This window comes from Vipera ursinii, assembly GCF_947247035.1.
Source record: "Vipera ursinii genome assembly, chromosome: 5".
In the NCBI taxonomy this organism is placed as follows: Eukaryota; Metazoa; Chordata; class Lepidosauria; order Squamata; family Viperidae; genus Vipera; species Vipera ursinii.
The window spans coordinates 86600776-86628339 of record NC_139518.1 but is presented as its reverse complement, the minus strand read 5'-3'; the positions used below and the strand labels follow the sequence as shown (position 1 = coordinate 86628339).

The following is a 27564-nucleotide window of genomic DNA, read 5'->3' as shown; positions in this document are numbered from 1 at the left end:
CCTCAAGGGCAGCCCCATGTAGAGAGCATTGCACTAGTCTATCCAGGAGGTCACAAGTGCATGAGTAGGGCATCTCGGTCCATAGGGCCGCAACTGGCGCACCAGGCGAACCTGGGCAAAAGCCCCCCTATAGTAGGGAGTGGGTTTTTACACCTTCTTGGGCTTTTGTTTGCAGTTGTTCCTGTGGCATGAACTTTGACCTGAGTCTGGTACTTACTGGTATTCTGATGGTGGTGGGTTACTCCTATTATGTCCCAAAGGTCATATCCTGCTTCCCTGGGGCTGTGGCTGATGACTGCTGGATTTTTTTGGTGTGAGGGATTGTTGTTTCTAGTGATCTTTCTTTCTAATCCCAGTCTCCTGATTCCAGGCTTTCTGACAAGATTATCACATCTGCATTTCTGCAGACCTGGTTTCTGTTTGGGGCAAAGAGACTTGGGGTGGGGGGTTGGTTTCTGCCTTTAAAATATTTGGGGAAATATATTCTGCCTTTGGGGAAATATACTCTGCCTTTTAAATATTTCCCAAAATATTTCTTTCTCTGGATTCTTCCCACAATAGATTCCATCCCATATCCCTGGAAGCCTTTTTCAAAGGGCTTTTTAAAAATACGTTTATTTTTATAAATAACCCAAAGCAGCAAGCTGGAGTAGGCCTCGTCCCCTGGAGTAAATGGAGTGGGCCATTTTCTCAGGAGTTAGTTTTCTGAAACAGAACAGGAACAAAACTAAAGATTATTTGATCTAACTCATGGGATGTTACACCAAGTTAAGGAAAAAGAAGAATAAGCTGCTTCCTTCAGATCTGCAATGGTTTGTAAGAATAACCTTGGGAAGCAGAAGCCACAGATTAAAGAATGTCTCAAAAAATATCTCGAAACCCACAGAATGGGGGAGGGTGGAGGAAGTCTCTCCAATGGGACACTTCCTACTTCTCTGGAAAGTAAAGACAGGGTAGGAGGGAAGATTCCATCAGATTTGCAAGAACTTTATAATAGTATTAGTATTCATGATTTTGGTGTCCTGTCTGGATTACCTCAAAAGCTCTTCTTAAAAACCTCCAGTATTGGAGCACCCACAACTTCCAGAGGCAAGCCGTCCCACTGATTGGCTCTTCTGTCCACTGTCTGGAAATCTCTAATGATCTTCCACCCATTACCTTTTGTTCTGCCCTCAGGTGCTTTGGAGAATAAGTCGACCTTCCTCTTCTCTGTGGCAGCCCCTCAATTACTGGAAGGCTACCATCATATCATTCATAGTCCTTCTCCATGTTAAGACTAGATCCTTCAATCGTTCACCCTAGATTTAGCATCCAGACCCCTAATCGTCTTTGTTGCTCTTCTTTGCACTCTTTTTTAGTCTTAACCCCTTTTTTTCTATCGTAGTGACTAGAATAAACTATTCCAAGTGTGGCCTCCAGTGCAGTATAAAGTGGTACTATCTTGAAGATGCAGATATAATCAAGCTAGAGAGAATATCTATTTATGGTGAATTCTAGTTCTGCAGTAATAAATTTATTACTAAGTAATAATTTAGCACAGTACATTAAGATGACTTTTTACCATGTATGCTATTTGGTCTGTCATTATTTTTTGATTTACACGCTGCGTGTTCTATACTACTTAAATTTTTAAACTAAATGGCTAGAAGGCACCTACAGAAGTTATTTCATTCCCCACTGCCGCTTACCTTTTTGCCAGAATGCAGTACAAGTCATGAGAACCCTATCCATCTCACCATTAGAAGGATGCCAGATGAAACATCTTTTGGAAGGTGTGCAGACATAAGGGTTACTGAGGGAATAGGTTTGAGATGTCCAGTCTTCCAACCTATAGGCTCAGATGTGCTACTACAAAATATTTTCTCAAATGTGCTATTCAGCAGTGGATCAGTGCAGATTAAAATCCTATATGCCTTTCTGGAATTAAATCAACAGTTAGACTTCCAAGGCATCAGGCTTCAGGAGACATTGGAAAGGTTACATTAATGGGTTACATCAGACCATGAAAATCCTAAAACAGAAACAAATTATTGTACCTCCTTTTGCACCGATTCCAGCAGTGCAGAAAGTTCCTTGGAAGATTCTCCAGTCTTGTTATAAAGACTCTGAAAGGAAGAATGGTTAAAGGAAGTGTTTACCTTGAAGTAGAGGTGGTGAAGGTGGAACACAGTATCAGTCTTCTGCTGGGATTTCACAAGGAAGGTGAGAGATCCAAGCTTGAATTAAAGAGGAGTTTCCTGATTGTGACTCTATTAGGCAAAGGACCAGCTCGTCTCTCGAAGTTGTGGATGTTCCATCACTGGAAGTTTTCAAGGAAAGACTGCACATCCTCTTGTTCAGAACAGCATAAGGATTCCTGCACTGGGCAGGGGGTTGAAATAGAACAGTGGTGCCCAACCTTTCTGGCACCAGGGACCAGTTTCATGGAAGATAATGTTTCCACAGACCAGATGGTTTTGGTTTTGCTCACCTGCTGCTCATCTCCAGCTGTGCGGCCTGGTTGCTAACGGGTTGGGGAGCTCTGGACTAGAAGTACTTCAAGGTTCCTTCCACCCCTAGGATTCTATAAGCCTTGGATGTTAAACAAGGATAAACTCGATAGAAATTACTGTCATTTTTCAATTTATTTTATAATTCATACTGTGCAGATTACTAGCATGGGTTACTATTTGAACTTTAATTGACATGATTTAATTTTGTAATTTAAAAATGACATAAGGTATTTACATAGACCTAAATATTTGAACTCAATTTGAAAATGAGAGCTAGAACATATTAAAAGTGTTTAGATAATTAGTTTAGATTTACATTCTAATTATGTTACATACATTTTTGTTCAGAATACTGTAACCATGCAAATATAAGCTCTACCTACATTTAATTCAGCCAGAATGGAAATATTACTATATAAATATATTTATTTAAATATTTAAAATATAATATATATTATATATTATTGGCAACAATACAAAGAATGTTATTTAACTGTTATTTCCTAGTCCAAGAGTTTGAATTTTTTTTTAGGTATCTGTCAATTGTAGTTTTTTAAACTGATTTTAAGCTAGCATTTTTCTATAGCCAGAGCTGTAGTTAAAGACAATACATAACAAGAAATAACTTAATTATGTTTATTCTTCATTAGCTAAACTTTCTTTGAATGGTGCTCTAACACTTTTACAGGAACTCTGGAGCGGGCAAAAAGATTGACATTAAATGAACAACCATTACATAGTCACCATTACACAGACACACTTACAGTCATTGTGAATGACTGCCCAGGCATGCACATCTTTCGCAAATGTGCCATAGAATGTGAAAAACACACAATGACAACAAGGTTTGATAAAGTCCTTTTAATGAAAAATGTAAAACCCCTTTCAACTTTTGATGTACAAAGCATGTTTAACACTTGCACTTTTAACAATTAAAAGCAAGCCAACATTTTAAAAAAATATGTTATTGAATGTATATATGTATATATTTACATAGCATATTAAGTTTTATATTTAGCTTTAAAAGTTCACATACATTTTACCAAAATGAGACAAATTTTAAATAAATTACACATTTTTGAAAATGTTTAATTGTACACTGAATAGCTTCAATAAAATACTGAAGTGTCTAGTATATATTTCATATATTTTTTATGATACAAAGTTTACAGTTATTTGGCAGTAATTTTCAGATCATGACATGACTGCTGTGCGGATTCAGCAATATCTCAATTGCAGGCAATAGCTGGTGTTTGTATCCTACTCTCACAGTTGACTGTCTCAATGCAGTGAAAAATATCCAAGTTATTTTAAACAAACTGTACAAATCACATTTACATTTGATCAACAATAGAATTCTGTAGTTTTTTTCCAAAAATAAATACATCTTAAACTTTTGACAGCTTGAAAAATTCATTTACACTATAATACATAACAGCTCAATGCTATTTAGAGTTTCCTATTTCAAAAAAGCTCAAGTTAAATCAAAAACATTGAAAGGGGAGCCTTTTTTGTTGCAGTGTCAGTAGCAAGTAAATATAAGAAACATATTTTCTTGGCACTGATGGTTCGTGCAGCTTATATTAGTGAAAACATTCTTTATCGTAAAGAAAAATATGATAGATCATTTTCTTCTGAGCCCAAAAAGGAAACCCATACATTTTAATTTTCTTCGATATCTTCAATTTCATGTTCATGAGATTTCAAAGCTCTTACCATTTCCTTAACTGCATGACATAATATATTTTTTATCTGTAAGAAAATCAAGGAAGAAATGAATGTTTGAAAAAAAGAATGTGAAGAGACGAGCCGATTCATATAAATTTCTGAACTGCTTCTGCTTCTCAAGGACAGAATAATATGTACAACCATCACTTCATCTCTCTAATAATACATGGCCAGATGGAGACAGTCCAGGGCTGCCTCCCTAGAAACAGAAAGGGAAGGATATGTATTTTCTAGATTAATTTAAATACAGGTAGTCTTTGTCATATGACCAATCATTTAGTGACTGTTTGACATTATGGCACTGAAAAAAGTGACATGACCTGTTGTTGCACTTAACATTGCAGCATCCTCAGTCACATGATCATAGTTCAGACACTTGGCAACTGACATTATAAATTCACAGATTTTCTAGGGAAATATTTAAACTAAACAACAGGGACAGTGAGTTAATTAATACAGACCATCCCTGTCCCTGGCAATCTGAAAATTACAGGGTTATCAGTGCATGTAACATAGATGTGTGTGTGGACAAGAATACCAACCTTGCTGTCAAGCAAAATCAAGCTTTTAACAGTGAGTGCCACACAAACTGCACTAACCAAATAGGTGGTAAGAAAATAGGGGAACTCAGGCACCACACAGGTTATGTAGAAAGTAAACACAGCGTCAGTCATAAAGGACTCAAATGTCTATACACCAATGCACAGAGTATGAGCAACAAACAGGGTGAATTAGAAATTTAGGTAAATGAGGGCAGATATGATATCGTTGCCATTACAAAAACTTGGTGGGATGAAACCCACAAATGGAGCACATAGCTAGAGGGATTTAAATTATTTAAAAGAAACAGATTAAATAAAAGAGGAAGTAGAGTTGCTCTCTCTATAAGAAATAACTACATCTCTACAGAAATAGAGCACAACAATGATGAAAACTGTCTTGAATGCATTTGGGTCAATATAAAAGGGAGGAAAAAGACATTGCTGTAGGTGTATACTATAGGCCACCCAACCAAATAAGAGCTAATAGATGAACTTTTTGCTAGTCATGTATGTAGGTATGTAGGAAGCACATCACAATAGTAATGGGGGACTTTAATTACCCTGACATCAACTGGGAGACAAACTCTGCACCAAGTGGAAGACCAAACAGATTCCTGACAAACCTAGCAGACAACTTTGTCACCCAAAAAGTAGAGAAGGGAACTAGGAGATCAGCCACATTGGACTTAATTCTCACTAACAAAATGATAGAAGGTGTTGAAGGATTCCATGGATGAGAATCTCAAGGCAAAAACATCTCAAGAAGCTTGGGAAATATTGAAAAGTGAGATTATAAAAGCCCAGTCTACCACAATACCAACGATGAAGAAAAATAATAGCTCTCAAAAGAAACCAGCATGGCTGCATAAAGAACTCTCTGATAAATTGAAAGATAAAAAGGACAACTATAAAAAATGGAAAAAGGTGCACATAACTAAGGTAGAATATCAGCAAACAGCCTGAGCCTGCAAAGATGACATGAAGAAAGCTAAGGCTCAAAATGAACTAAGGCTTGTGACAAAAGTCAAAAAACAACAACAAAAGCTTCTTTCAACATATAAAATCAAGAAAAAAGTTAAGGAAATGATTGGTCCACTACTGAAAGTGGCAAGAAGGTGACAAGCAACAGGGAGAAAGCAGAACTACTCAACTCATTTTTTGCATCCGTATTTACACAAAGGGAAAAAAACAGTCCAACCTATAAAAAGCAGTACCGTAAAAAATAGATTAGAAATACAAGTTAAGATAGGCAAGAAAATGGTAAGTGAGCACCTGTCCAGCCTAGATGAGTTCAAATCACCAGGACCAGATGGACTACACCCCAAGGTTCTGAAGGAACTGGCAGATGTGATCTCAGAACCACTAAACTATATCTTTCAAAGATTCTGGAGCACTGGGGAACTACCAGAGGACTGGAAAAGAGCTGATGTAGTTCCCATCTTCAAAAAATGAATCCAGGAAACTACAGTCCTATCAGCCCGACCTTAATACCTGGGAAGATCTTGGAAAAGATAAGCAAAGATTCAGTGAACACCTAGAGGTAAACAAAGTCATTACCAAAAGCCAACATGGGCTTGTCAAAAACAGATCATGCCAGACAAATCTTATTGCATTCTTTGACCAAGTGACAAAATTAGTAGACCAGAGGAATGATGTGGATACTATTTACTTGGACTTCAGTAAGGCATTTGATAAAGTAGACCACAACCTACTACTTGATAAGATAGAAAAATATGAGTTAGACAGCATCACCACCAGATGGATTCGTACTCAGTGTGTGGTCCTCAATGGAACTGCATCTACTTGGAGGGAAGTATGTAAGCGGGTGCCCCAGGGCTCTCTTCTGGGCCCAGTGCTCTTCAACATCTTTGTTAAGGGGTAGATGGGAACTCATCAAATTTGCAGATGACACCAAGCTGGCAGGAATAGTCAACACTCCAAAAGATAGGCATGAGATATAGAAGGATCTTGACAGACCTGAACATTGGGCACTATCTAACAAAATGAAATTCAATGGTGAAAAAAAGCAAGGTTCTACATTTAGGCAAGAAAAACCAAATGCACAGGTATAGTATAGGTGGTACCTTGCTCAATAGTAACAATTGTGAGAAGGATCTCGGAGTCTCCTAGTGGACAGTCACTTAAATATGAACCAGCAGTGTGCTGCAATTACCAAAAAAGCCAACACAGTGCTAGGCTGCATTAACAGAGGGATAGAATCAAGATAACATGAAGTGTTAATACCACTTTACAATGCTTTGGTAAGGCCACACTTGGAATACTGCATTCAGTTTTGGTCACCACGATGTAAAAAAGATGTTGAGACTCTAGAAAGAGTACAGAGAAGAGCAACAAAGATGATTAGGGGACTGGAGGCTAAAACATATAAGGAACAGTTGCTGGAATTGGTTATGTCTAATTTAATGAAGATAAGTACTAGGGGTGACATGATAGCGGCGTTCCAATATCTAAGGGGCTCCCACAAATAAGAGGGAGTCAAGCTATTCTCCAAAGCACCTGAAGGCAGGACAAGAAGCAATGGATGCAAACTAACGAAAGAGAGAAGCAACCTAGAACTAAGGAGAAATTTCTTGACAGTTAGAACAATTAATCAGTGGAACAACCTGCCTCCAGAAGCTGTGAATGCTCCAACACTGGAAGTTTTTAAGAAGAGACTGGACAGCCATTTGTCTGAAAGGGTATAGAGTTCCCTGCCTGAGCAGGAGTTTAGATGACCTCCAAGATCCTTTCCAACTTCATTATTATTATTATTATTAGCTGTGAACGTATTTACCAAAGTTAAAGGATCCTGCAGGTGATTGTCATTTGCAGCCTTCCGAGCCAGCTTCTCACAAGCGAAGTTAATGGGGAAGCCACATTAACACCTAGGTGATTCACTTAAGCAACACCAGTGATTCACTTGACAACCATGGGAAAAAAGGTTGTATAATCAGCATGACTGACTTAACATCTGCCCTGCTTAGCAATGGAAATTCTGGGCCAATAGTAAGTCAGGACTACCTGTCCAAGCAATATGGAGGTATGACTTCTGTCATCACAGATTCAGAGAGAGCATTAGAGAAGAGCAACATTTCACTAGAAACTGAATTATGAGAGGCATTCATCAGTTACCTGCAGCTTATCATCATGGTTGATTTCTTCCTTTGAGAGTCTAAGTTCTTGTGTTAAATGAAAAGATTGTGTAAGATGTTCTGGAGATACAAAGTCTTCTGTTACTTGAATACAGCTATGAAAATTTTGAACCTGAGCAAAGAAAGAAAAAAAATTCCAATTATTACTGGAAAGGTTATAGAAGTTGAAAAGGAAAATCTGAAAAGGAAATGTAATAGAACTTTCTGGCATAAAAGTTACATATAGATATTACGTCTCCATAAATCTGTTACATGCTGTTAATTTATTTCCATTTTTATTTAAGCAAATAGACTAACCGATTTCTTTGGTCAACAAATTGTAATGAAATTTAACTGACAAAACCAAACAAAGCATTCTTGCAATATAATAAAAAATAGATTTTATTCAGCAGTATAATGATTGAATGAAAGCCATATAGGAAATATATAGCAGTAAACACAGCAGCTTTAAAAATAGCACAATTCAGACTGGCAGTGATGGATCCGAATTTCTATCTTTAAAGATATATTTTTAAAAAGGAATTCAAACTTTATTCTGTAATATATAAAAGAAAAGGGATCAGAGCCAGGCCAGATGAGAGAACTTTAAAACGTGTGGGGCAAAGGTCCACAAAGATGGGGTTTTTAAAAAATATCTTGATCTACTGTGTGACACTGATGGCACTTGCGATGCCATCTGGTATTCACAAGATCGACAGCTGCTCCCCAGAGATGGAACCAACAACATCACCCTTTAGCAGAAGTAACCCCAAACACTTCCCCTTTCAGAGAGAAAAGGGGTTCCCCTTTAAAAGCCAAACTGAAGGACAGGAAGATGGAAAGAGCTGGGGTTTAACCGTTTTCTTCCATCACTAATTCTGCTGGAATTTGCAGAAAGTAGAATTTGGCAAAATTAACTTGTTTGATTAGAGAAAAGCCAACAACTATATTTATCTGGAAACTCCTTAAGGACGTTTTGCTGAAAAAGAGATAAAAATTAATTTGTGATTTATGGTTTGAAGATTAAAAAAGATAGCTTATGAAAAGAAGGAAATTATGATGTAGTCTTAGAGAGGGGGTAAAATATAAATGCATTTATAACTACTTTCCTTTCAAGTTAGAAGCTTGTCAGAATCACCATTTAATTTGAACCTTAGCTCAGGGTTACATCAAAGAAGGCAAACAAGAAAATACTTCACTTTTTTAAAAAACGTAAACCCCAATCTTTGAGACAATGCCTAATGCATTAAAATATTCTTCTAAAAATATTTTTATTTATCAACTACTAAACAGTCAAACCAAAACCTTCTTAATCTTTGGCAAGTTAGTGAAGTCCTAGAACAGGATTTAGCATTAGCAATAGCATTTATATACTGTTTCACAGTGCTTTACAGTCACCATAATGGCCCTAACAATCTGGGCCCTCATTTTACCAACCTCGGAAGGATGGAAGGCTGAATCAATCTTGAGCTGCTGAGACTTGAACTGCCAAATTGCTGGCAGTTGGCAGTCAGCAGAAGTAGGTTGGATTCTAACCACTGCGCCACCACAGAAAATAAACATTTCTGTTTATTTTCTCATTATTTCAAAGTATTTTAAATTAAAAGAACATGTTAGATATAACTTTTACCTGGTGCAAAGCTCCTGCTGGTAAAATAACAGCATCCCCAAGAAACTGGATCAGAGTACATGTTTTTACTCCATATTCTTCAAAAAGTCTTTGGCGAAGCTTTTTGTTTACATACCAACTGTGATCACGTATTGGATCATTCTCTGGTAATACTTCTAAACCTTGTTCCTTTGCAATCTGTAATACATTTGAGAAAAAGAATGACCTGTGATCATTAAGGAACGAGTACAAATAAATATACATTAGTGACGATTCTGATTTCAAGATAATTTCTTTTTTTCTGCTACTGCATTCATGTTTGTGCTATCAATTTGAATGGTTATGCTTTCTGTATATGCATGTTGTTGCACAAAAGAACTGTGAAGGCGTGTTTGTCTTCTGGCCTATTTCTCCTTAAACCCCAACTCTAGTGCTTCTTTTTATAGTGTATATGTAAATTAGTTAATTGAGAGAGGAATTAATGTCCTAGTACACTGACTCAAGCACTGAATCAGATGGCACTCCTGATCATATAGCCACACATCAATGTCAGAACTCTTAAAACTACTACTGTGTTGCATCTTCTTCTCCCATGTAAAAATTGGATTGTATTGCATAGGAAAAAGCCTGCTTCCTACTTTGTGTGTGGTAAACTTCACTACCAATAAAATAACATATAATAACAAATAACATAAAATAATAAAAAAACAAATGGTTGTTCATCTACCATTCTCTAGAAATTGGGCACATACATTGCAATTAGTTCTAAAACAAAGACTATTTAGTTCTAATATAAAGTATAGATGAATCAAACTAACCTTTTGTAAAAACTCCTTTATTTTGTCAGCATCCTTGTTGGCATAAATATGCCACAAGGCACCTGGCAATTCACTTGAATCCTTCAGTCTTTTTCTTAGGAGATCATCCAAATCTTCTTCTTCAAACTTTTTTAATACCCCTGTGAATTGACAAATGGAGTCACTTTCTAGAGAAAGAAAAGTTTTAGTATATGGCTAATACTGTATTACAAACTCCATTCTTCTATTGAATTTAACCAAAAGATGTTGGAGGGCATCAAAATCTTGTCTAATTAAAAATTATAAAACAACTTTTAAAGCATAGATTGAAGTATTTCAAGAGGGGAAAATGTATATAAATTATTTTTCAGTGACTTTTAACTTCAGATTTTGCTAACTTCTCTATATGAGCCTTTCTTAGGATTAAAACTATTATTATAAAGACATATTTAACATGGAGGAATCTCATGACAATTAGAATTTTTAACATACTATGTTGGGCTGATTTATGCTAAATTGCAGATTCTACTGCACCACATTAATACGTATACATTCAGATGTTATTTCTACCTGATTTTGAAGGGACTCCATTCCCCTTTGCTATCCCAACGCTGACAAGGATGTTCACAATGTCAGATACTTCAATATGAAGATTTGTAGTTCCTATATCATGGTCTTTTGCAGCAGCTACACCTTTTGCAAAAATAGAGTATAAATGTATCAAAGCACATTTTTAATCTGATCTTTATTTTTCATCTACTCCGAAAAATGCAACATACTGTATGTCAAATACTTCTATTAGGTAAAATGTAGTTATAAACAAAAAACTTAATTTCAAAAATAATAGATATAATAGTGTGGCAGTCATCAAGATCAGTACAATAATTCAGTCATAAGTTTGATGAAAGTATCTTTAAGGTCTTCATATTATCAGACAGATAAAATGCTCTTTTATGAAATTGATTTTTTAACAGGTCAAATATATTTATTATAAAAACCTCAACACAACATAATGAAGGTTACTTACCATAGGTGCTGCATAATCTAGGTCCTAAATCTGGGCGTACAAAAAATCCTGGCAAGTATGAAGCCAAATTAAGTTTTCCCTCTGGGTTACAATATTCAGGCAGTGGTAAACTTTTTAATACATCTTCATACCTGTAAAAAATAAAGATGGAAGCAACAAAAATATTTAAAAAGAATATTTCAGAGAAAGGAGGAAGACAAAACAGGCAGGAAATAATTTTCATAAATAAATAAAGTAAATAAATGTAAATACATACATACATACATACATACATACATACATACCTTGCAGGCATCATGGTCCTGAAATCATCCCCTGAAGGCAAGTCTTTCAGCTTCAGTACAATTATTTCTCCATTTTTATTTTTTTGCCGCTCTGAAAATAACATAGGTAAGTGAATGGGGGAGTTATGAAAATGCTTGCAATATTAGATGGTATTAAACTGTATTCTGTTCTGGAATTTTTCAAACTCGTTTCTCTCACACCTCCCTCTTTTCTTACCCTCTTTCAAAGGGTTCTGCTCCACCCTTTGAAATCAACTTAGAGTTGTAGTCAAAAAACTAAAATGGCCACTCCTGAGACCCCTAACTGGAGGGAGCAAGCTGACTATACCCCATAGACTGTAGTCCCCAACCTTTATGGCTTGGTGGGCCGGCTGAGGGGGGGGAGAGAGGGGGACCGGGGCGCACAATGGGAGGCCAGTGTGCATGCGCACACAGCTTGACTGCGAGTGGAGCTACATGTGTGCACTGACCCGCTTATGCAACTGCAGCTGCACACACGAGTGTGCCAGCCGGCCTTTCACACAGCCAGTTATGAACAGGCCATGGCACGGGGGCTGGGGACCACTGCCATAGATCTTAATTACATACACAAAATGAAACTTTTAAAAATTCTTCTAAAACAGACACAGATTTGACACACATAAAAAACTATAGACCAGTATCATTACTAAATGTAGACTATAAAATTTTTGCTTCGATAATGGCAGAAAGAATCCAGAAATTCTTGACTGAATTTATACACAGACCAAAATGGCTTTTTGCCTAAAAGACAGATAAAAAATAACCTAAGAATGATCCTTGATGTTTTAGAGTACTATGAAGCCCATCCAGGGAAACAGATGGTATTAATATTCCTCGATGCACAAAAAGCATTTGATAATTTAAACTAGTAATTTATGTTTCAGCAACTGGCTGAAATGGACTTTGGGAAAAACTTTATGAACGCAATCTATGCAATTTACGATAAACAGACTGCTAGAATAATTGTGAATGGAGATTACACAGAAAACTTTAATATCAAAAAGGGTACAAGATAGGGATGTCCTTTATCCTCATTGTTACTTACATTAACTTTGGAAGTATTGAATAGAAATATTAGACAAGATATTGAAATTAAAGGATTGGACATAAAGGATCAAACATATAAATTGCAAGCATTTGCAGATGACCTGGTTTTCATATTGGAAGAACCCCTAGAAACAAGCATGAAATTGCTAGAGACAATAGAAAAATATGGTGAAGTGGCAGGTCTGATAATAAATAGAGAAAAGACTAAAGTTTTGACAAAGAATTTAACAGAAAAACAAAAAACTTAATTTGCAAAAAAACCCCCAAATCTCCAAATAGTTAAAAAAGTCAAATATTTGGGAATTTACTTAACAGCAAGATGTATAACAGTAAAAGAGGATAATTATATCGAATTGTTAAAACAAATAAAACTGGACTTAGAAAAGTGGAAAGACCTTCAATTATCAATGCTGGGGAGAATAGCCACAGTTAAAATGAGCACTGTACCGAAAATACTCTTTTTATTCCAAACGGTCCGGTAAAATTAGAAAAAGCTTTTTTTTGATGAACTGAACACAATAACATTGAAATTTATCTGGCAAGGAAAAAAAGCACAAATCAAAGCGAAAATGCTACAGGAAGCTAGAGAAAGTGGAGGATTTGGACTCCCAGACTGGAGGCTATATTACCAAGCAGCTATTTTAACATGGCTTAAAGAATGGATAATGCTGAGAGATAAAAGACTATTATACCTAGAGGGGCGTGACCTGCAAATTGGCTGGCATGCCTTTCTGTGGTATGGGAAGAATAAAGCTCACAGTTACTTTCAAAACCACTCTATAAGGTATGCCCCTTTTTTTAGAATGGGAAAAAATAAAAGAAAAAATTTATATCAAGATACTTGAATGGCTCTCAACAATGGAAGCCTATGACAAACTTGCAACTTATAAAGACATACTGGACAACGAAGGAAGATTGAAATCTAGACACGACTTACAACAACAAGGTATTGTCCTAGCATGGTGGCCATATTTGCAAATTCAAACAAGATATGAAAAAGATATCAAAACAATGCGACTCTACAAAGAACAGACAGAATTAGATCTTTTGCTGTTAAAGACAGATGAAAAGCTGATTAAAAAACTTTACAGATTTCTGCTTAATCTAAAGATGGAAGAAGAATAAGTCAAAGAAACAGTGATAACATGGGCAAAAAACTTTGGATATACTATAGAGTTAGAGGAATGGGAAAAACTATGGGTCAATAACATTAATCAAAGCTGTACCATATAAAGAAAACTTGTATAAAATGTTTTATAGATGGCATATGACACCAGTGAGACTAGCGAAAATATTAAAAAATACTTCAAATGTGTGTTGGAAATGTAACCAAAGACCAGGTACTTACTATTATATCTGGTGGATATGTCCTAAAGCTAAAAGGTTTTGGCTTAAGATACATTTATGGTTGGAGATGACTAAAAAACAAATAGAATTTAAACCAGAATTGTTTTTGTTAGGAATGATAGGACCTAGCTATGAAAAAGGAGAGTGGATATTTAATATTACATGTATTAATAGCAGCAAGAATTGTATTTGCCCAATATTGGAAAAATGAAAACTCGCCGACTGAAGAAGCATTAAGAAAATATTAGTGTGTGCAGAAATGGATAGACTAACTTTAGAGATTAAACAGAAAGAACATTTGGTTTATTATAGAACTTGGAATAGATTTTATCAATGGCTAGAAAAACGAATTAAAGAGAAAGGAATGTGAAGCTTGTAAGCCGCCCTGAGTCTTCGGAGAAGGGCGGGATATAAATGGAATTAAAATAAAATAAATAAAATATATAATTTTGACTATATACTAGCAAGGAAAAGATTATAGATTGAAAAACTAATACTGTTTATGATCATTAACTATATTTACTATTGTTATCAATCATTAGACCTGTTATTGTTATGTACACTTATCTACCCAGACAATATGCTGTTTGCCAAATACTGGAAATACCAGCGGGGGGGGGGGGGGGGGGGAAAACCCCAACCCCAACCTTGATCCTATCCTCCCTTTGACCCCAACCCTAACCCTTATCCTTCCATTCCATCCCCAACCCTATAAAAACCAATAAAATCCTTTAAAAAAATTCTTCTAAAACAAAATGCAACTAATATTAATAACTGTTCAAACTTTTATTTATAACTAGTATTTTAGAACTGTGGAAATGCCAATGATGTATTATTTCATATTTAAATTATGACACATCATAATTTGTGCAAATATTTCCAGAAAATTCCATATATTATCATTACTAAAGTTTGTATATAAGTCTATATGTGACATGAAGGAATTAAGTTCCTGCAACAGGAATCTCAGTTTCTTTCTTGGCAGCTTTTATAATTATGAAAAATCAGAAGACTGCAGCTTACAAATGTACAAGTAACTTTTTTAAAAAATGTATATGAAAAAAAGATATTATTGCAAAACTATCAATAAGGCAATTTCTGTATTTGTATTATTAATGAATCCATGATATTATTTACATCATCTTGTGTCTAAAATTTAAAGGATAGTTATGCTTTCATAATATTTATATTCTCTATTTTCAATTATATTATATATGCACACGAACGTATTTGCATACAATTATTTGAAGGTATGAACAAAACAGAACATACTTGAAATTTCTTCAAAACCATCCCAGAATTCCTTGACACTGCCACTTGCAGTAATGCTATCTTTGCAATTCAGAAGATCAGCTTTGAGATCACCAAAATCTGAACTAATAAAATCTGCTTTCCACAAACTGCCATTCATTTTTTTGTGGATTCCAGAGACTAATACAAACTGGAAAGCATAATATAAAAACAACAATAAGCAGTAGTATTTCTTTTAAAAAATATGGTATATAAACAGGTAGTCCTTGACTTACAACCATTCAAAATTACAACTGCTGGAATCCCCCAGTGATCATGGGGTCACATTTCAGGCACTTGGAGACTAGCTTGCAGGTGTGACTAGTTGCATTATCCTATGGACTTGTGACATTTTTGCCCATTGGATATGCTGGATTCACTTAATGACCACATGGTTCACTTAATCAGTTTAACAACTATAGTGACTTGCTTTAAGACCATTGTAAAAATGGCTATGAAATTGAGTCCAGTCGTAAGTTCAGAACTACCTGAAAAATTAGTTTTGAAAAAATTCATCATGTGAAAGAACAATAATATAGCTACATTGGCTAAGGCAGGACACAGATAAGCAGGTTAAGTAAATAAGAACATTAGAAGTGCTTTTTCTTGGACTGAAGCCACAGCTGGTCAAGTCCGGAAGTCACTTTTAACAAGGGCCAGTCAGCTACACAAGGAAGCCTACTAGTTTCCCAGCTGATGGCCTTCAGGAGTAGCCACATCAAGGCTAACAGATATTAATCCCCACAAGTTCCTCAAAATGGTCCAATCTTTCGAGGCCAGTGAAGCTGGTAACCAGCACCACATCTTGTGGTAAATTCCAAAATTTAATAACATGTGTAAAAAAATAATTCCTTTTGTCAGATCCAATTCTTTCAGGATTTAGTTTCATTGGGTAAATTCTGGTTCTAGTTTTTTTTGGGAAGCACAAAATGACACCTCGTCCACTTTCTCTACACCAGTCATAATTTTGAACACCTCAGCCATGTCCCCTGACATTCACCTCCTTTCTAAACTAAAAAGCCTCAAATCTTTCTGCATAGGAACCTTCTTCTCTAGCTCCACACTGTATTCTTTTTGAAGTACAGCAACCAGAACTGCCCACAATATTCTAGGCCAGTGTTTTCCTGATGGGGAACGCTGGCTGGGGAATTCTGGGAGCTGAAGTCCACACATCTTAAGTTTACCAAGCTTGCAAAACACTGTTCTAGATGTAATTGCATTACTGATTTATATAAGGGCATTATAATATTGGCACCTTTATTTTTAATACTGTTTCTTATTATCCCTAACATGCTGTTTTCTTTTTTTTAACTGATGTATATTGACATTGAACTATCTTTACTCGAAGATATTTTTCCTCTTTAATCACTGCTAGCTGTGATCCCACTAGTTTGTATGAAGTTAATAAATGTAATTATTAGTAATATTAAATTTAACAAATAAATATATTTCATTAATTTTGTCTGGTATAAACCTATTTACTAAAAAAAACCCTATATGGAGCCAAAATACTAATTGAATCTATTATTAGGGGTATACTTTTGCTTATCCTAATGGTGGATGCAAAAGATTATTGTACGTATTTTTTTATATAGAGGTAAATCTGCACAATATATTAACTGTAGTCATTTAAAGTAATTATTCATGTTTGGTAGGACTATTAGGATCTGAATTTAAGTTCAAGATTTGAATTATTTTTGTACTGAATACTACCTTTGGTGTTATTAGAATGTTGTTACCTATGTAACTGGTAACTATTTTCAATCAGCCTCTCTTTACTATCTACTGAGTTATTCTACTTGTTACATTAGAGCTGAAGTTTTGATCTAGAAGCTACATCCTGATTCGGAAATACACTGACATTATTTATAACAACTATTTTCTCCATTTGGTCTAGAATATTTTCAGGGATTGGGGACTAATATCAGGTAATGGAATTTTTTGGCTAAATTTGGCTGTAGAATTGCTCCCACTGACAAATTTATTAATAGTCTTTTAAACTTAAAGCATTAAAAACTCAATAAATGTTATTTAAAAAAGATGTGATGCCTTGTCAGCTGTTTTTAAAAAGAACAATTTAATATGTACCTTTCCTTGTTTCCAGCACTCTTTGAAGAGTTTCCAGTTGTTGCTGTTTTCATGATCGCTGAGCCACAAAACATGCTTATTACAAATCCATGAATGTGGAATATCATTGAATAATCTGTAGTTATCATCTGAAATACTTTTTCTATTGTTCTTTAGCTCTTCCTTCATTTCAGATTTTATATTTATCTTTGATGTTCTATTTGGTGGTATCTTGTTTTCTACAACTGAAGCAATTATGTCATCAAGAATGTTTGGCATAGTCCTTCCACCTTTGCTACTCTATTGGAAAAATAAAATGAGGGCTTAAGCAGTCTTTAGTTTTTTCTTTGTCGATCTAAAAAAACTATTATGCTAATCACACTGAATAAACCATAATACAGCATTATTTTTCAATTAAATTGTTTATCATTTAATGTGCCCAAATAATTGTTATATAACTACTGAACCATTTCACTTCAGTAAATTAGCCACATATTTGTAATACAAGCATGAATCTTTAGAATTCTGTTTTAAGTCTGAATACTAACTAAATTAGTACATTCAAGCTGCTTTCCCAGGAAAATCTAGGATGAGAAAATAACACAGCTCCATAAATTTAAATAATCTCTTGGATATGCTATTTTTTTGAATTGTAGACCTCTGTTGCTGTTTGACCAAATGTTTTAATTCAGGTAAGTATTTCAAGAATAGGTTACAATAAATACCAACAGTACTGCACTTTTGATCTTGTTTCTCTTTTACTCACTTAATCTACTGATATCTAAGCTATGAAACAGGTCCTCTCTATCCTAATACATCTAGAATGCAGCATTTGGACAACACACTCACTCCTGTTCCTGTTGAATAAACTGGAGCAAAAGCAATGCCAGCATCTGTGGAGCCTAGGCGCAATTTGCCAGCTGTAGTAGTCAGCAGGTCTCGTAATGTGGAGCCCTGCTCATTATTTTGAGACAAAGGAGTTGACACCTTGAAATTAAGAGATTCTGAGTTGTCTTGCTCTTGTTCTTCTTTAGTATGCTTTCCAAGGGGATAATCTTTGTTTTCTAAAATAAATATATATAGACATAGAACAAGTTATATAACTATGCAATGGTAAGGAGCAGGTATACTAGCAGATTGTATTTTATAATGAAGTGCTTGATGCAATTCTATTGCTTTGGTCACGTAATATCAGAGATTGAATTAAAAGCTTCAAAATGCAGTCAATACTATTTAGCCTGCATCATAAAAAAGAGCAAAAACACTAAAACATTACATAAGAAGACATAAACACAAAATATTTTTAAAAGGCCCATAATTTTACACGTTATGGCAGAGTGGAAGCTACTACCAATGAGCCACAGACCTTATTCAAACTTAAAACACAATAGCTTTCTCTTATATAGGAAAAAAAACACAGCACCAGGCTTGTCTCCTGGATTTTTCAACAGATGTTGTTATCACTGGCCATAGTATCGTTCTGGAGCATCTGGAAGGATTGGGCCTTTTTTAAAAAATAGAAGTAGTTCTGTTTCTTCACATTGGGTAATGTGCAGAAGTATTGGTGTGTTACAGCTGTTGCATTGTTCAGCGGGATTCCAACTTGTCCCTCATGCTGTTCACAATATACATGAAACTACTTGGAAGGTTGCAAATGGCAATCCTGTGACCATGGGATGCTGCAACTGTTGTAAGTGCAAGCTGGTTGCCAAAAGTGCCTGAATCATAATCATGTGACCATGGGCGCATTGTGACGGCTGGAATTTTGAGAACTGGTCAAAAATATCATTTGTTCAGCATATCGCATCTTCCAATGATTGCTGAACAAGTGGCCAGTAAGTGAAAAGTACCTGTATACAATTTATACTGGATACTATACTATGAATTATATTATATTGTATGTTATACTATACTACTATATCTATCAAACAGCTGAATTCCAGGTCATCAAAGAAAGAGATGTTGCTTTCTAACCAACTTATGTCATTATTTACCTTTTTTTTCTTCTCTAGCCTTTTGTGCTGCTAGATCTGCCAACCAATGCAGTGAGGATTGTGACTCAGGAGGATTTAACTTGCTCTCTGAACTTATGTCACTTCCTGGGCTTGTGTTGCCATTTGCTTCGGATTTCTGAGATGGCTTTTGCTGTTGTAACTCAGGTATGCACAGAGAAATTTTATTACTGTGATTAAGGACATTCTGTAAAATCTGTAGAGCATAATAATTTATCAAATTGTACTTTTAAAAAAGGTGATTTTAAGACATTAATACAGCTGAAGAGAAGATAAAACATGTCTAAAATGTATTACATTATAGTATTTAACCACAATGTATATGTAATTATGCCATATAATATGAAAATATGAATATTTCACTTGACCACTAAATTATGGGCTTACCTGAGATACTCCATTCACTGGGGGAAACCAGCCAATTTGTATATTCTGTTTGCTGCTACAATGGCAATGGGATTTAATTTCATGTTTCTCTCTAAGAGTATGCAATGCTTCAACGAGTTCCATTAAAACTGTAAGATATGGAAAAAATAATTGTTAGACACAGTAGTCTCTGTTTATGTACATATGTGTATACATATATACATGTATATGTATTGTATGTATGCATATGTATGTGTACATAGTCTTGAGCTAATAATCTGATGTTATATAAAGAAAATAAAGTTGAAAGTTTCCAAAGCAGTTTTGCCTTTGGTCATATTTGTCATAGATTAACAGGTTATGAGCTTCAATGTTTTCTAGTATGTGATCAGATATCACATTTGAATAACCTGAGTAACAGTTCATATGCAGGTGCCTTCAGGGGGAAGGATATAAAAGAGCAGTGTATGTGAACTGACCAAAAATAGATATTCCATGCTTTTGTTGTATTTATTTTCCTAGATCTAGTTTTTGGCAACAAAGAAAGTAGCTGCCTATTTTACATTGCAAAAGCAATTGCTATTAGTATAAAATGTTTATGTAAATAATGCCTTAAAATGTAATAAATGAAGTTAAATGGCATTAAACTAACCACCAGAAAACCAACGTCAAACAGCATATAAACAAAAAGTTAAGTAAGATTATCTTAAATATTTGATTTACATCCCAAAAGATCAGAATTATAAAATAATTAAATCTACATATGTATTTGTGGCTATTTGTGGCTCTCTGAGTTTAGTTGTTTTCTTGCATTCTCAGTTGGAGGGAGAGCAGGGTTTGCTGGCATGGGAAGCTTATTATATATAGACAAAGAACAAATACCATTTTTTATTTTGCTAATTGGTTATTCCACAACCAATTGCACCCTGATTCTGGTGACCTGAGGGGACAGATAAATCCCCAAGTGGCCTCAACAGCTCTCAAAGAGAACGCTAATGATCAGATGACTGCAAAGAAATACAATCCTTCCATCCCTCCCCCACCATCCTATCAGAACCTATCCTTCCATCCCCACACCACCCAGTCTCAACTGTCAGTACCTATCTTCCATTTCCCCACCATCAGAACTGATGAAGCTTCTTAGATGAGAAGTGAAAAATTTTCTTCCTTGTTCCTCAAGGAAAAAAACAGTCCAGTTGCCTTTTTAAAAAGCACTTTGAGACAACCACCAGTATGATCCTGATGAGAATCTCCAAAGACATCAAGAGGGAAAAGATCTAGCCCACCACAGGCTTTGCATTGTGGGCTCCCTCAGGTCTTGGTGCTGTCCCATTCTTATTTAACATCTGCATGAAACCTCTGGGTGAGGCATCAGTATTACAGCTGTATTCCTGTCTGACCAGTGATGCACTGGAGGTTTTGTCTTGGTGTTTGAAAGCTGTTGGAATCTATATAGGTTACAGCAGCATTTGACTTAACCCCAAAGAACACCTGGTTCTAAGACACCCTGCATCCCAGGATTTGCTTTCTCTTGTTCTAGATGGGGTTGCACTGTCCCAACAGAATAGATGCACAAGCTGTGGGTTCTCCTGTGTGAAGAATAGATGGCAGCCATGGATATGAAGGCTTTCACACAATTTCATCTTGTGTGACAGCTGTGTCCTTTCCTTTATTTGCAAGCTTTGGTCATAATCACTCATACCTTAATCACCACCTCCCATGCATATTATTACAATGCACTGTCCCTGAGGAGCACCTGGACACTATAGCTTGAAGCGGAACAGAGCACTCTAGAATAGACCTCGGGTTATAACCTTTTGTTCAGTACAGTTCAAAATTATGATGGCGCTGAAAAAACTGGATTAAGAACTATTGCTTTCCCAGAGTCATATGATCAAAATTTGTGTGCTTGGTGACTGTCCCTCATATATTGTGTCATGTTCTCCTGCTCTGCACAAACTACCTCTGCTTCAATTCCACCCAAACTGTCTCTGTTTCCATCCACCCAAAATGACTATGACCTATCTCCCCTCCAATAGAAGACAGTAAAAGTCCACATTTTGGACAGAGAGGACCATAGGTTTGAACTGTTGATTGGAAATCCTCCTGAGCTTTTCAGATATTCATTGCAACATACAGAATGACAACACTGCTATGTTTGTTGTCCTTTGTTTGCAGTAGAGTTGCTCATGCTGGGTCTTTTTTGGATTTGATGAAGGCCCAGTTAGGATAACCACAAGTTCCAAGGGATTCTTTGACATGTTTCAGTTATTTTTCTTTTCCCTCTTTACTGGTGGGCAAACTTTCAGCCCAGTGATGTAGGGTTCTTATCTCTCCCATTTTGTGCTCAATCAACACAACGTACATGTACATTTTAAACTCAAGAATACACTAAGGCAGAAGCTTGTTTACCTCAAGGATAAAACACCCAGATACAAACTGAGCAATGTGATATATGCAATAAAATGCAGCGAGACATATGCAAATCTGTATATTGGTGAAACAAAACAACCATTTCACAAACGCATGGCACAACACAGGAGATCAAAACGTTCTGAATAAGATTAAAAAAAAATCCACATTTTGGATAGAGAGGACCATTGGTTTAAAGAGGGGTAAAAGTATCCACCTATGTTAGAATTGAACATCCCTCCCTCAACAGAGGAGGAGGAATAAGACACCACCTATCTCCAGCGCACAATGCAGCCCTTTGATCAATTCCAAGATGATTCCACAATTAACTAAAAATAAGCAACCCCACCCCCCCAAACCTTGAAATCTTACTGCTATTTAAAATGAATGACAATATACCCAATAATTAAAGCCATTCAATGCTCTTCAGAAACTATGCAACATGAACACACCTCTTCCAGGCTGCCTATGTGTGCATATGGGCTCGAATAGTCATTTTGATCTGCTAAGTGAAGATGCAGCTGCTTTAATACTTCAAGGATGAGTGATTCTAATTCATTTTTATAGTAAGTCTCCATTAGGTCTGATTGACAGAAGAATAATTCATCTAGTTCCTCTAATACAGGGGTGTCAAACTCAATTTCATTGAGGGCTGCATCAGCATTGCGGTTGCCCTCAGGGGGCCGGGTGGGTATGGTCAGGGTGGGCATGCCCTACTGGGTAGGCGTGGCTAGAGTGCGTATGGCCTACTGGGTGGGCATGGCCAGCTCTACATCGTTCGCATCAAGGGTGCCTATGAAGCCGTGGGCAGGAGTGGGACAGATCTGAGGGTCTCTGGCAGAAGGAGGGTCTCTGGGCCAGGGCCAAGGCAGTGGGGGCCGTTCCCTCACTGTTTCCAGGATGCCTTCGCGGGCCACATGAAACCACTTCGCAGGCCGGATCTGGCCCCCGGGCCTTCTGTTTGACATGTCTGCTCTAATAGAATAGTTCCTTTAATAAAAGTATTTCAAGGATCAGTAAAAAGCATTTATTTGATTCCGAGTTCACATATACCAGCTTAAGGGACAGCTTATTATTTTATGCATTTGCTATATAAATTTTGAGCAATACATAAACTAAAAAACATTTCAGCAACTCTCTATATTGACTTTTACCAACATAAGGAAACAAAGTGTACATCCTTGTGATCTTACCAGATCCAGGAATAATTTGAGTTGGCATTAAATGTTTATGATCGTGAGGTTGTCCTTTCACACATTTCATCCATGCATATAGTTCTTTATCTGTGAAAATTTTAAAAGAAATATCCTGAAGTAAATGAAATTTGCTTTACCAGGAGAAAAGTGAAATCACACAAATGACAATTCTAATACGCATGTGAATAGATATAGCTGAAAAGGTGAAACAAGCAATTTTGAAATGTTTAAATATATCTTGGCCTTTTACAAAAGTACACTGACCTCTAGAACTCTTCCTTTCCTTAGCCTTATAGCAATCTAGACAGACCACAAATCCACATTTTTGGCAGACCCAATGGATATTAAACAGTGTGGCCTCACAGGCATCACACATTTCACGGACTCCTCTGACTGCTCTCTTCCAAGCAATTTTGGCTGAAATACAGAGAAAACAGCATACCAAGTACTGAAATTTCAAGACAAAGATCTGTAAACTAAAACAAGAAATGAAAATGCAGCCAAGAAAACCAATCATTATCTCCTTTTAAGCAGTTTTTAAAAAGCGTCTGGCAACTGTAATCAATTTTTAAATTGTCATAGTATATAATTGTTATCTAAGACATTTTTATTTGAAACACTGTCTAAAATATTGCTGGGTATCAAACAAGATTATTTCTAGGTTTTACAGTATCTTTTTTTTTCCAGACCAAAACGAAAACTTACAAAAACGAAGTAAAATATTATTCAAAAAATGAGGAAGTAGACTATGTTAGGAGAAATTGTGGGCTTTAGATCATTTGGTTTGCCAATGGCAAAAATATGATAATTCCTTCTTACAGAATGTATGGGTTTTAAATAAAACCAGATACAAAGCTATCTTTATTTTAGGGAGAATCTTTTTTCACCCATGTAAACTCAGTAGATGAAGCAGATCAGTTCACACACAAGATTTTCTAGTTTATGGTAATTGCTAATGATAATTATTCTGAACAAAATAAAACTATTCTCTTTCAAAATAGGTTTTAATCAAAATGTGAATATTTAAATGAAGACTCTGCAACTCATACCATATAATGCCAAAAAATGCAAGGAAGGTATTAAAACGTTTTATGTATGTTTTATTATTTTCCTGATCACTATGTTGTTTATTCTGAAAATGTAAGGTTATTGTACTTAATTTAAGAGAGCTGTGGTGGTGCAGTTGTTAGAATGTAGTACTGCAGGTTAATTCTGCTGACTGCTAGCAGTTCGATTCTCAACGGGTCTAGGTTGACTCAGTCTTCCAAGGTCAGTAAAACAAGGACCCAGATTGTTGGGGGCAATATGCTGACTCTGTAAACCACTTAGTGTGTGCTATAAAACACTGTGAAGCAGTATATAAGTCTAAATGCTATTGCTATTTCTATAAGTCAATCTGCTTTCTTTTTAAAAAATATATCCACCCCTCTATCTACACATCCATCATATTTGCCCATATTCCAATGTACTTTGTTTTGTAATTCAATTCCCTTCAGATATATGCTTGAGGAAAGCTCAACTCTCTATAACAGATTTTTGCGACAATTAGGAGGAACAGAGAGAAGCTGTTCTATCAGTATGAAATAAAACTGTCTATCTCCTCAAATGCATCACCTAATATTGATAACATTTTTTGTAAAAAACCAATGAATTTTTAGTATGAGAATATGCATTAATTGCACAAATATGTATTGCAAAGTTTGACTTAGTATTTACTTATATCTACACACCACACTCACCAGTACAGTAAAGCAACATTTCAATGCTACATAAAGATTTCTGAGGAAGATATAAAATCTGGGATAACTGAAACCAAGCATTTTAAGATATGAAAAGTGCTATCGCATCACATAATAAAAATTAAATAACCTTACCATCCTTTTTGACCCAGGACATAGCTGTTTTTTCAGATGTCACTAACTGACAAAATTTGTCACCTATATGTTCTAAGATGTATTTGCAAGTTTCTACATCCATTTCATCATCTTCATAACTTTCATGTGTCCATAAATTCATAGCTTCATCATCATACTGATCGGGAGAAGAAAAGCCATCAATCCGAACCACTCCATTTTTGCTGAAGGAAAGCCTAAGAAACAAAATAAAGTTATTCAGAAGTCAGCAAAGCAACAAACACTTTTAAGTTTATTAAGATGCTAGACAGCCTGTGACCTCTTGGGTCATCGTTTCAGAGATATTTCCTTACAAAATTCCTCAGTGCTTTCAACAATGGCAGAGTTGTAAATTCAGGGAGATATTCAGAGATGAATCTGCCTTGAAATTTTAACTACATAGCACAGTCAAACATCAGGAGTTGTCCAAGTTGATCAGAAGAAATGCTTTATGAAGTTTTCGATTATGTCATAAAATGTTTTATGATAATTTTTATGTCATAAAATGTTTCATAAAATTTGCCTAATCTGAATTTCATAGGAGTCATGGGTCCCAGATTTTGGACACATTCTGCAAGTTAGCCCATTTGGTTCGAAAATAGTTGCCCAATGATGCACTATTAAGGTTATGAGAATGAGAGTTTTAGCAGTATATAGTTTAATCAGTGTCACTTATAATTATCCAATATTCTATGTAATGCAAAACACAATGTAAGAATATGTGGTTACATTACGTGCTTTATTAAAACAAATAAAGGGGAAGAAGTTTGAATAATCTGCAAATTTTCAACATTTAAATTTAATTCTCAAAAAGTTGAAAGAAATTATTGAAAAGTTTGGCTTTCAATATTTTTTTCTACATTAGTATGAAATAGTTTTCCAAATCCCTGGGGTACAAACATGTCATTTTTTAATGTTCTATTACAAATAATGGCAACTACTCCAAAGACAGGTTACAGAAGTCATATGGTATTGTGGTTAAAGTACTGGATTAAGAGAAGGGAAACCTATGTTTTAGTTCTCCTTTAGGCAAGGAAGGCAGCCAGACTAGAATCAGTCACTCCTTCTCAGCCCAAACCAGTGTCTGGCTTTGAGAACTCTGGAAAATGGAACCCCTTGATGCAACAATGCATTCACAGTGTTGTCCTACAATCTGAAGTGACTGCAGTATACAGTGAGCCTGCACCTGTGGGACAAACACTACAACAACATTGGTGCAGCAAAATTGGTGAGGTGCTTGGAAGCTGAATCTTAAAAAAGCCTAAAAGAATGTAGCTGCTGTTAGTTTAAAGAAGGCTAAGCAATCTTCCAATACTTGAGGGCTGTCACAGGGAACAGGGTGTGGATTTAGTCTCCAAAGAATCCAAGGGTAAGAAAGAACCAGTGGCTACAAGTTTTACAGAGATTCAAATTGAAGATGAGGAATTTCCTGACCACGAGAACTATTAAAGTTTTAACATTAAAGTAATAATATTTTCAAACTTTAAAAAAGCTGTCCTACAAAATAGATCAAAAGTAATATCCTGTTCAACTCCATGAACTATTTAGTTTGTTCTTCCTTTTTCCCCATTTTTGTTTTTAAGAGGGTGGTACCTAGTCTTTTAAACTATGAGCAAAGACAGTCTTGCTTATGTAATATAACTTTGGGAGCCTTCAGCTGAAGAACAGGATAACAATGATTAAAACAAGCAAAAATCCAAAAACGGATGATTCTTAATTTAAAACAGCTTTTTAAATTGTGAATATTCTTATAAGGATGTACCTCAAGCTGTAGCTCCTAGGAAAATGGGGGCATTCTGAAATACAACTTACCGGCGAAAGTAATAGAATCTACAGAATACTGGTGAATGAGCTGATTCTTCACTTTTCTTGCTTCTAATCAGTCTACATTCTCTGCATTTTTGCAAATTGGGTCCTATTTCATAGCAAGAATCATCTTGCAAAAAAGATTCTCCAGTTTGTTTCAGCTTCTTTACTTTACGCCAATCCTTTAATACTGAACGAGGTATGCCAGCTGCAGGCAAAAGTATTTTTTAAAGTTACTGTGATTGATACAAAAGCAGACCTATAAATGGCAGATCAAGAAAACCTGATTCTATCAAACCTAATTTAGCAAAACAATTTTTATAAATTTTCCATTTTTGTTGGTTTGCTCCATAATTTATGGAAAAGTTAATTCAGCTCATTATGCTGAATGTAAAAAGCTAAATAATTCCAAATATACTATTTCTCATAATTCTGTCTGTATCGCATGTAGGAAAAGTTACAGGTAGCCCTTGGGTTATGACCATTCGCTCAGTGACT

At 35.7% G+C, this 27564-nt stretch overlaps 1 protein-coding gene across 9 annotated transcripts in view; it reads right to left on the bottom strand.

Annotated features, from left to right (window-relative positions):
- Nucleotides 1-3466: 3466 nt before the first annotated feature.
- Nucleotides 3467-27564, bottom strand: part of JMJD1C (jumonji domain containing 1C) — a 138005-nt gene continuing 113907 nt past the window's right edge. For 4 of the 9 annotated variants that reach the window (XM_083364611.1, XM_083364612.1, XM_083364616.1 and 1 more), the window contains 16 exons: nt 27073-27274; nt 25243-25457; nt 23633-23785; nt 23366-23455; nt 19782-19909; nt 19377-19590; nt 18232-18446; nt 17404-17682; nt 15298-15466; nt 11611-11701; nt 11327-11457; nt 10870-10992; nt 10321-10460; nt 9524-9700; nt 7895-8026; nt 3467-4244 (listed from right to left, as the gene is read on the bottom strand). In XM_083364611.1, coding sequence (XP_083220737.1) covers nt 4155-4244; nt 7895-8026; nt 9524-9700; nt 10321-10460; nt 10870-10992; nt 11327-11457; nt 11611-11701; nt 15298-15466; nt 17404-17682; nt 18232-18446; nt 19377-19590; nt 19782-19909; nt 23366-23455; nt 23633-23785; nt 25243-25457; nt 27073-27274 — 2549 coding nt within the window. In that variant the 3' untranslated portion in view covers nt 3467-4154. Of the gene's footprint in view, nt 4245-6474; nt 6758-7894; nt 8027-9523; nt 9701-10320; nt 10461-10869; nt 10993-11326; nt 11458-11610; nt 11702-15297; nt 15467-17403; nt 17683-18231; nt 18447-19376; nt 19591-19781; nt 19910-23365; nt 23456-23632; nt 23786-25242; nt 25458-27072; nt 27275-27564 lie in introns of all 9 variants that reach the window. The other 5 variants (XR_014492749.1, XR_014492750.1, XM_083364615.1 and 2 more) reach the window with 5 other exon arrangements.